General features: G+C 45.1%; 1 protein-coding gene and 1 long non-coding RNA gene across 2 annotated transcripts in view; one reads left to right on the forward strand and one right to left on the reverse strand.

Annotated features, from left to right (window-relative positions):
* Positions 1-10,256, forward strand: part of LOC149623055 (uncharacterized) — a 103,638-nt gene that overhangs the window by 12,585 nt on the left and 80,797 nt on the right. The window lies entirely within an intron of this gene.
* On the reverse strand, positions 4-10,186 carry Prp8 (pre-mRNA processing factor 8). The gene is made up of 5 exons (XM_089853420.1): positions 10,027-10,186; positions 7,753-9,949; positions 4,929-6,112; positions 1,211-4,790; positions 4-313 (listed from the first exon to the last, which is right to left on the reverse strand). The coding sequence occupies exons 2-5, from the start codon at positions 9,869-9,871 to the stop codon at positions 54-56; spliced, it is 7,143 nt and encodes a 2,380-aa protein (XP_089709546.1). The 5' UTR covers positions 9,872-9,949; positions 10,027-10,186; the 3' UTR covers positions 4-53.

The following is a 10,256-nucleotide window of genomic DNA, read 5'->3' on the forward strand; positions in this document are numbered from 1 at the left end:
CCCTTTGACGTTGTTGAAAACTTTCTTTTATTACGGCAAAAACATGTTACAAATCAAGCGTAAAAATCTTCTTTATCAGCTCCCGTGTTATCTCCATCTTCCAAGTTACTGAAGTTAAGGAAATGGGAGGGGCGATGTACTTCGTGATAAAACTCTTTGGGATTGGCCAAGGCCAATTCGTATTTCATAGTCGGGTCGTGTCGAACTCCCATGAAGTTGTAGTTCCACGAAGATTGACCGGGTACCATGAAAAATCCTAAAAATCTGTCGGACAGCAGCATTTGCACTCTCTCGTAATGCGACGGAAGATATCCTAACATTAAAACGCGTAAAAGAATTGTTTAGTTTCGTTTTTACGCCAGCCTTTCCGATTGGTCGGTTGCTTTGTTGGTTGAGGGGGGAGGAGACAAACTAGTCCGTTAAAGATACCAAATGACGTATAGGCGGGGCAACTGTCAATACAGGGTTCATACAACTTTTGGAAAACAAATTTCCCTGAGTTTTCCAGGTTTTTCCCGTATATGGAGCCAATGTTTACGAAGGAGGGGGGGGGGGACAAATAGGACGGTTACATAATCAATGGACATCCCTGTATCTCTAATGTAACTAGAGTTATGAGCCCCCAAAGTTTAGTGTAATGTTAATCCTGTGGAGGGTATGTTCACGAACATTTTGCTTAATTACTCGGCCCCTGTTTGACGCAAATTTTCCTGATTTCCATGAATTTTACTAAACATTCTAAATATCCCTGAGTTTTCCCTGAGATTCTTGTCAACTATTTATTTCCCTGATTTTTCCAGGTTTTCCCTGTTTTCCAGGTTTGTATGAACCCTGCAATACACCGTTGCTTCTCAAGTGCCAATCTCAGTTGAAAAGGACAGTATAAGGGTATGACACTTTGTGCGATACTAAATGAAAAGCCCCCGGGCCCCTTTGGGAGAGCATTAGTCGCCGTAGGGGTGTTTTAGAAATCTGACTGTAACCTATTCAATAGACCCGTAAATTGATGGACATTATCTAAAGAGAAAAAAATGTAGGCTAAACTAGAAATGGCACCTTATAGTGTCGCGGCGAGTATCGAATTGACCAGGCCTATCTATAATATAGCCTTAGCGCGTTGCAGGGTGTTACGCGTACAACCTTAGCACATTGGAGTATCGCGAAATTTTTTGTCTCTCGTTTAAAATAATAAAGAAAATGAAAAGCTTACCTTTGGGGTTGTTTCCTCGATCGGTGTTTTGTCTTCCCCATTCGTAGCCACTCGGCGTCAATTTGTAGGCGGTCAACGAACAAGAACCGGGTGTGAAACTGCAAGTGATAATGATGGTTTTCTCTCCGTCCCATGAAGGATTATCAGCCATGATTTTAGCGTGAGTGGTAATGTCTTGCGGAGATAGTTGCGGCAATTCATTGGGTTGAGTATGTATCCATCCCAAGGGTTCCATTTCTTTCAAGTACTCGTGTTGGGGTAAGTTATTGGGTAGATGAACGGTCTGGTGAGTTCCCCATTGCGGTGGCATGACGATGCATTTAATTTCCTTGACTTGAGGATTGTCGGGGGGACTGACGCCGTATAAATGTCCCGCGATTTGGGTTCGCAAGTCGGATATGATGATGAATTTTTTCAGGATGTTTTTGGGAAGAATGTAGGTGTATCCCGTCTCTTTAATATCGTCGGACGAAACGTAAATGTGATTGGTTCGAAGGTGGAGGTTGGTGGCCGAGATGGCTCTGACGCGCCATTCCGTCTTCGAGGAGAAGGTCTGCGTCTCGTAGTTGCTTGTGGTCGAAGTAATAATCTCGTCTCCGTGTTTATTGACGGTTCTCGTGGTGGTGGCCGTCAATTGAGACTGTTCCTTCGTTTGTTTCTCAATCTCGGCGATTTGCTGTCTCTGAGCGGAAGGCGCCGATATTTCCATTCCTAAAATGATGTCTCGTATTTCGGATTGCGTCAACGAGGCGACGTTGACGTTGTTCTTTTTTCCGTAATCGGCCAGAATGAGGTCCTTCAGTTGAACTTCGACTTTGATCCATTCTTCGTCGGTCAAACTGGGCCAGATATGATGAGGTTCCGTGATGGTAGTCTTGTCGGGCTTCAAAATGACTTTGGTTCTTTCGTTATTGACGTGTAGAGCTCTCAGGATCAAAATCAAGCGGGAGAAGGCCGTGTACGATGAGATAGTCTTCAACCAATCGTCGTACAGATTAAAGAGGACCATCTGAGGCTCGGTGGCCTTGAGGATCAGATCTCCGAATTTTTCCACCTTAAGACATGCTTGGAAGGGTAACTGCAACTCGCTTCCTTTGATAACGATATTCGGGAAATCCAAAAGATGGACTTCGAGAGGATCCAACATTCCCTTTCTGGTGACGATGATTTGTTTCGGTTGTTCCTCAACGGGTAGAGATCGAATCAAAGCGGCCACTTCTTCGGCCGTCTTCCATTTGGCCAATTGACCGAGACGTTTCTGACCAGCCCAGACCGAAGTATGAATAATCTTCAAGAAGAGCTGTCCAGTTCTGGGGTTGAAAATGAAGATAGCTCCGTTGATGGGTTTGGTCGTCAAGTTTCCTTCGAAAGTCTTGTGAATGGTCACTCGGTAGACGTTGGTATCGTCGACGAACCAAATAATTTGATTGGAGAAAAGTTCTCCGTAGTTTTGAGACGAAAGGTAAGGTTCAGTGGGTTCCGAAGAATACAACTGAAGACCTTTTCGAATTCTTTCCCTCAAGACGTACAGGGCGGGATTTGCTTTCATAATCTTGGCCATGGCTTGTTGTATCAAGGGTTTGCAACCGGGAAACCAGTTGCCGTAAGCGCTATGAAGATTGTAGGCCAAATCGATGGCGATCAGAACTCCGGTCGGCGAAGGGTAGATACTCATATTGTCGGTGGTGTAATCCAAGAACTTTGCTCTGGCGTATCTCTCGATATCGTGCGAATCATAATCTCCCCATCGAAGCTGGACGTCGATCCAGTATTTTTGAGTCGTCGTTCCATCCATGGTGTCTTTGGAATCAGCCAGTAGGGAGGGACGAGAGACGTTCCATTTGTAGGCGGCGAAGAGCAAGATATCGGCGCAAGAACTGTTCATCTTGTAAGATTTTCGGGGATGAATCGTTTCCTTTTGCACAGTTTCGATTTCGAGAGCGTCCAATTCCTGGTCAAAGACTTGACACAAGTCCATGACGATGCTCTCGTGGATCTTTTGCCACAAATGGGCGCGGAAGATCTGGATCAAGGATATCTTCAGCGTGGGAATCTTTCCGTGCATGAAAATTCCGGTTAGATCCAACTGCACTTGGAAACCGACGTAGACGTTGGCTCTGTTGATGGTAGGTGACCACCAAAGGGTAAATCTTCGGTTGGGGATCTGATTCAAACCGGACCTTTGGGCGTTGGTCAATTTCTTGTATTTCATGGACTCTTCGAAACCGCTGGCTTTCTCCCAGAACAATCCTTCCCAAGTGGGGAAATAAGTCCCTTTGAAAAGGGTGTGTTCCAAAATTCCCTCGACGCCACCGAGGGCTTGAATCATGTCGGTTCGGTAATTGTTCAAATTCCAGAGTTTCCCATCGTGTCGTTGATGCGTCCACCAAAAGGGATTCTGTTTCAAAACTTGATATTGTTTAAAATCGGTTCGGACACGCCATCCTTTATCGTAGGCTAGTGTATGTCTGTCTTTTTGAAACAAGGTGTTAATCCTGGGTATTCCTCGATCCCAACTGTCCTCCAAGTCTTCCAGCGTCAATCTCCTGTTCTGAGCCAAGGCTTCTTGCCTCTTGAGGGCGTACTCGGCCCAGACACGTTGGGAATCGATAAACTCGCTTTCCCAGGGTTGAATGTATCTGTACAAATTGGGGATGACTTGATCCTCGTCGTGACTCATGCCGGAACGGAAATGGGTAATACCGACATCCGTTTGTTTGGACCATCTTAGATCGGATTGCGGGATCAAAACGTGTCCCATGGAGAGCATCCCCAGCCCTCCCAACTCCTTGGGCGTGTAGAAAACGACGGGGGGGAATCGACTGGGCATTTTAGAGTTAAGTCCGATCTTGATACGAGTTTGAATCTTGTTCTCGCACTTGACCAATAAATCCAAAAGTTCTTGGGTGTTGACAACGGCTTCCCGGAAGTAAGTCATCAAACCGATCAAAGCGGTATTCCATTTATTAACGATCTTGGTGAAAGTGGTCGAACCGGATGCCATCAAAATTTGACGGACGCGATTATGGAATCGTTGCATCGATTCGTCATCAACGCGTAAAAAGCATTGAGCCGTTCGTTCTTTGGTCACTTCGTTCTGAAGATTCCAAACTCCGTCCTTGTGAGTGAACTCTTCGTGGGTCATGCGACATTTCGGTTGAATTCGGCATTCGAAGCCGCTCATGTTAAAGAGTAAATTGGGGTTGTCCTTGCTATAAACGGACACGAAACTATTCTCCCATTGGACGGTGGTGACGGAACGCGGTAATCTATTCTTAATATCCCAAAAGACTGCTCTTCCCAAATTGACGTCGTGTTTCATCAACCGCATTCTAGCGTCGCGGGGCCAACATTTCTTATTGTTATAACCGACAATGTTCTCGTTATTCGGATCGGGATGTTCCGTTAAATAACGCTGAATTAAATCGCGAGCTTCTTCCGCCGAGAAGCGGAAGAATATATGGATACGGTCGATATAACGCGAGTATAAACGGATGGGGTGAGCTATTTCGGTAGCCACGTCTTGAAAGGTCAAAAAGTCATTGGGCATTTGAGGCGGACCAGCCATTTCACTGGCCCTCTGTGAAAAAACGCGTGACATTTCTTTTTAAAGGGATGTTTAAATGGCTAAGTTTCGGGGATTCGCGAACTCGCTCGCTCGCGTCGCAAAATAATGGATTTTAACTTAAGAGGATAAAAATTAAAAAGTACGACTTACCTGCAAGCCAAGAACCAACAAGTCCAGGACCAATCCGTAATACTGAACGATGAAAGAAGCGAACTGCAGTCCGCGAATAATCCCGTAAGAATTGGTGTGATTCATGTCCTTATAGTTGATGACGACGTTATTTTTGGCCGTCATGTAATCGGCGATGTTATGATCGACGATCAAACGAAGAAGTCTGTTTAGGAGCGTCAAATCGATCTTCTCGTACATCTTTTCGTATCTGGATTCCAGCATGACGTTGCATTCTCCTTCCGACGTATCCCAGACATCTTGCAGGTTGTTAATTCCTTGGCACCATTTGTAAACCAACAAGGGTGGCGGTTCCGAATCGGCCGGTTTAATCCATGGCGGGAAAAGACGCCTCTTGTCGGCTTCGTACCAAAGATATTGATCCAAGTAGGCGTCGGTGATCTTTTCCAAAGGTTCCACGTCGTAAACGGGAACCAAGTGACTGTACAGATCCATAAATTCGATGCTAACTTCCTTGAAAGCTCTCTGCGTCAATAAATGACGTTTGATTCTGGATAGAGCCTCGTGCGGATTATCGTAAGCTTGTTCGATCAACCCGAGCTCTTCTCTTTGGGACTGATTCAATCGACTCTTGACGCTGTACGCCTCTTTAAGACGTTCCAACGCCAAGATCAGCAGTTTCGTGTCGTGTTTGTACGAAAGCGGAGGAAATGGAATGGGTGAGAATCGCCGACTCTCTAACCAATGAACGGTTGTCGTGTAAATGGCCACGGCTTCTTCGGCGCTGATGTAAGGACCGTCTTTAAGGTAATTATGTTGTCGTTCTTGCTCGGCCTTCAAGTACAGACGAGTTAATCGGCCCAAATTCTTTTTGCAAACGGTTTTATCAACCGTGGCGCCTCTCCTGATTCGTTCTCTGTTGTAATGGGCCGTATTCGTCCACCAATCCGCCTTCATTTTAACGTACCTTAAAATCATGTTTTCAATGGGAATTGGAAGTCCAGGAACTTTCCAAGGAATGTTAGCTTTCCAACAACGCCAAGCTTCGCTCAGATGTTGCAAAATGGTTCGGGCTTTGTTCTGTTTAATTCCTTCCGGCATCATATCGATAATATCGTGCATGACCGAAGCTCGAAGCTCCAAATCAAAGTGACTTTCCACTCTTTGTTTCGTCACAGTTTTGGCCACGCCCTTCGAGTGACGACCTGTCAAGTAAAAACATCGAAGACGGCGTTACATGCGGCCCGGGTCCCCCAGAAGGTATATGCCCGGCCCCGGGGTACTTTTCCCTAGCTATTACCCTCCAACAGGGTTCATACAACTTTTGGGAAACAAATTTCCCTGAGATTTCCGGGTTTTTCCCCACATACTTCCCTGAATTTTCCAGAGTTACGAGCCTCCAAAGTTTAGTGTAACGCTTTTCCCATGGAGGGAGGTATGTTTGTTACGTTTTGCTTAATTACTCGGCCCCTGTTTGTCGTAGCCCTAAGTTTATAGTATGGTTGGATGGGGGACAAATTGGGCTATAACACACTTAAAGGACATCCCCTTATGTCTAGTAGAGCCAGAGTTATGAGCCTCCAAAGTTGGGTGTAATGTTAATCCTATGGAGGGAATGTTTACGAACGTTTTGCTTAATTACTCGGCCCCTGTTTGTCGTAGCCCTAAGTTTTTAGGATGGTTAGATGGGGGACAAATTGGACTATAACATACTCAAAGGACATCGCCCTATCTCTAGTAGAACCAGAGTTACGAGCCTCCAAAGTTTATTGATAAAAATCAAAAGTAACTTAATAACAATAAGTGAGACAAAAAATAAGTTGACGACGATATTGAGGTAGCCTCAAGTTTAAAGTATCCTTGTATGAGGAGCAAAGAGGACTATAACATATCCAAAGGAGATCCCCGTATCTCTAATAGAACGAGAGTTATGAGCCTCCAAAGTTCAGTGTTAAAAATCATAAGTAACATAATAACAATAAGTGAGACGATACCATAAGTTGACGAACATGTTCCTTAATTACTCGGCTCCTGTTTGTCGTAGCCCTATGTTCTTGGTATGGTTGGATGGGGGCCAAATTGGACTATAACATACTCAAAGGCAGGGTGGGAAATAAGGATTTTTTTTAAACTGGACACTGGGCCAGCGACCCCTCTGGCCTGGAATAAATAAACTGGTCAATGACCACTGGCCAGGGCGCGTCGTCTGCTAAATTGAAGAAGTGGATAGCTAAAATGTATGAGCTAATGTCTGGACTCTGGAAACCCTTGAATTTTCTTAGTGGTCCTGTGGACCACTGACCCCCCTCCGATTTAATTTTTAAACTGGTCCAGGCAATTTTTAAACTGGTCATTTGCCCTGTGCCACCGCCTTATTTCCCACGCTGCTCAAAGGACATCCCCGTATCTCGAGTAGAACCTGAGTTATGAGCCTCCAAAGTTGGGCTTGATGCTATTACTATGGCATGTTTTTGAACATTTTGCTTAATTACTCGGCCCCTGTTTGTCGTAGCCCTAAGTTCTTAGTATGGTTAGATGGGGGGCAAATTGGACTATAACATACTCAAAGGACATCCCCCTATGTCTAGTAGACACAGAGTTATAGGCCTCCAAAATTTAGTGTAATGCTATTCCTATGGAGGGGGTTGTTTGTTTACGTTTTGCTTAATTATTCCGCCCCTGTTTGACGCAAATTTCCCTGAATTTTCCATGAGGTTTTTGTCAACTATTTATTTCCCTGATTTTCCCAGGTTTTCCAGGTTTGTATGAACCCTGTCCCAAGCGCCGGTCCCGATCAAAAACGTGGGAAGAATGGTAAAAGAAGCTTGAATAAACGAATAATTACCTTCGAACTGTCTGGACAAGAGATTTCCCAGCCATCTTTCGAGAAGTGGCGTAATTCCTCTCATAAAAAACAACCAAACTCTCCATCCGGGTGCCCAGAACCCGCAACCGGGTCCTTTTCCAACGGGTCCCGTATTGAAACGATAATAGATCAAATGTTTCAAGTCCTTGCACATTCGTATCTGTCTCATCAGTTTGTACTTGTAACGGTACATTCCAGTTAACTGACCAACGTGGGCGAAAATATACTGCAGCCCATCGGACAATTGGAAAGCGTCGACGTTGTTCAAACGGTACTGGACGTGGCTGTCCACCACCAACTTCGTCAACCTCAAAATTTCTCGGCATAAATGAAAAGCGTTTCCGAACCGAGACTTTTTCCTCTCTTTTGTCGTTAAGGTCTTGACGGGTTTCAAGTTGAAGTTGTAGTCCAGATGAAGATAGTTTAAATTCTTTCGATGGATTAATAGATTCAGCATGTTGTAGCCTTGACGACAAACTTGAAGACCAGTTTCCACCCAATCCAACGTTGTCGTTTGAAAAAATTTCGTGGCTTTGAATGATCTGAACAAATACCGCTTCTTCTGCGGTTTCGGGGGTCGATGTTTCAAGGCGTTTAAAACGTAATATTTCAACAGTTTCTGATAAGAAACCCTGACTTTGACGGGCATTCCGGGTGGACAATGTTCCCTGTACCACGACTTGACTAAAGGAACGTCCATGGCCCTCCTGGATCGTCCGGAACGAAGATTAAATGGGCGTGGTGCCCAAAGTAAGGCGATTCCATTGGCGGTGTTATCGGTGTATAAAGGACAATCTTGCAAGAAAGGTTGGACGTATTCCGGTAACTCGAATTCCTCATCGTCTTCCGGTAATGGTTCGAGGCTTTTAACGGAAGCGTGTCGATGCGAAATCGGGTTGATCAAAGGGTCGAAGTAAAAAGCGGGAAGATCCGGGTCTTCCGTCTTGATAAAGACAACGTTGGGAGTGTGGTACCACGAAAGATGGACGTAATGCGGCATGTTATTGTACAAATACGGGAAAGCGATCCGGTATTCCGTACGAACGGGTTGACGTATAATAATCTTGTTAATATCGTTAAATTCGTTCCAATCTTCGTCAGCCGGATTGGCGTCCTTTATTAACGGCTCGAATTTGGGGCCCCCAGGAATGGCCATATTCAAGGCCTTGGCCGTAAAGAACGACTTCAAATCGAACAAGTAATAATAGTTATCGTCGACCAAGTCAGTCAGGAGTTGATTGGCCAGACGATACAAGGTGGCCAATTGAGGAAGCGTTAAATTCCAATGATGGTAAGTGCTACCATTGACGTGCTTCGTTTCGCTCAAGGGTTTATGATCGTAGAGCCATTTGGCCACGCTCAAATCTTCCTCGGAATCGAGCTCCATTTGAATCGCTTCCAAGGGTTCAACGTCCAGGACGTTATCAGCGTAATCCAGGGGTGGTTCTTCATCGTCAAAGGGAGGGAACCTCATTCTTTTAAAGTGACGTCTGTCTCTTTTTTCTCGACGCATCATAATCCACATGGCGCCCCATTGAGCGATGTAAACGGGTTCAATCACCCAGGGGATTTCATTCACGAAGGTGATGGCGCCCGTTATGTGATACAGGACTTTGATGTCTCTGATCTGTTCCCAGGGCATCGGCATGTTTTCCATCAGCTTTAAAACGGCGTGCGGCATGTACTTTAGGGCCCCGAGGTACACCCTTTTATCGTGGCGATATTTCCGGCTGCTCATATCACCGTGATCTCTTATGATTTTTCGAATGTGTTCCGGGGGCATGTCCTCTTTCTGGGCATCCACGAATCCGAATTTCCTTTTCTCCGCGTACCGTTTTGACTGAAGTTGTTGCCATTTTTTGGCTTTCTCTTGCAATTTTTCTTCAGTCATAATGTCCAACTTCTGATGGGCGCTCGCGTGTTGCGCTTGAGCGTGTTGTTGGGCTTGAATTTGAAGTTGCATTTGTTGTTGTAGTTGTTGCTGTTGAAACTGGGCTTGGGCTTGCGCTTGAGCCAAATGAGCGGCCGCTACCGCTTGTTGTTGGGCGATCATACCCATCATATAGGGTTGACCCAACACGTAAGGTGGTAGTGCCATTTTTTTGTTTTTTTTAACCGAAAAACGCTAGGCCTACTTTTACACTATAGTATTTCTATGGCCAAGGCTTAAGATTCTCTATAAATTACGACCATAGAAACGCGAGTTAAATCAAATGTTATACCATCACCGTAATAAAACCCTTTATTACTTACCCAAACACATCTCTGGTGTTGAAAATATCCAAATACTTTAGATTATCCAGAACAAGGAACGCGTAAACACTACACCGACTAAAACACAGCGAGGTCCGCGCGGTACTGACTGGAGTCGTACTCGAGCCAAGTTACTCCAAACTTCGCCAGGTGTCGCCAGTCGACGGAAGCAAGGAGTATAAAGAAGAAGAGTAAAAGCTAAAAGCTTTGGCACGGAATTTTCAGAATTT

This window comes from Phalangium opilio, unplaced genomic scaffold (assembly GCF_054372755.1).
Source record: "Phalangium opilio isolate 3A_F unplaced genomic scaffold, DU_Popi_V2 ptg000115l_1, whole genome shotgun sequence".
Taxonomy (NCBI): domain Eukaryota; kingdom Metazoa; phylum Arthropoda; class Arachnida; order Opiliones; family Phalangiidae; genus Phalangium; species Phalangium opilio.

Excerpts from the sequence above, each read along its gene's own strand:
- Prp8 (XM_089853420.1), bottom strand. The coding sequence starts at position 9,871 with ATGGCACTACCACCTTACGTGTTGGGTCAACCCTATATGATGGGTATG. Across the intron at positions 6,113-7,752 it reads CTTGTCCAGACAGTTCGAAG|GTCGTCACTCGAAGGGCGTG; the intron begins GTAATTATTCGT and ends TTTACTTGACAG. Across the intron at positions 314-1,210 it reads TCGAGGAAACAACCCCAAAG|GATATCTTCCGTCGCATTAC; the intron begins GTAAGCTTTTCA and ends TTTTAATGTTAG.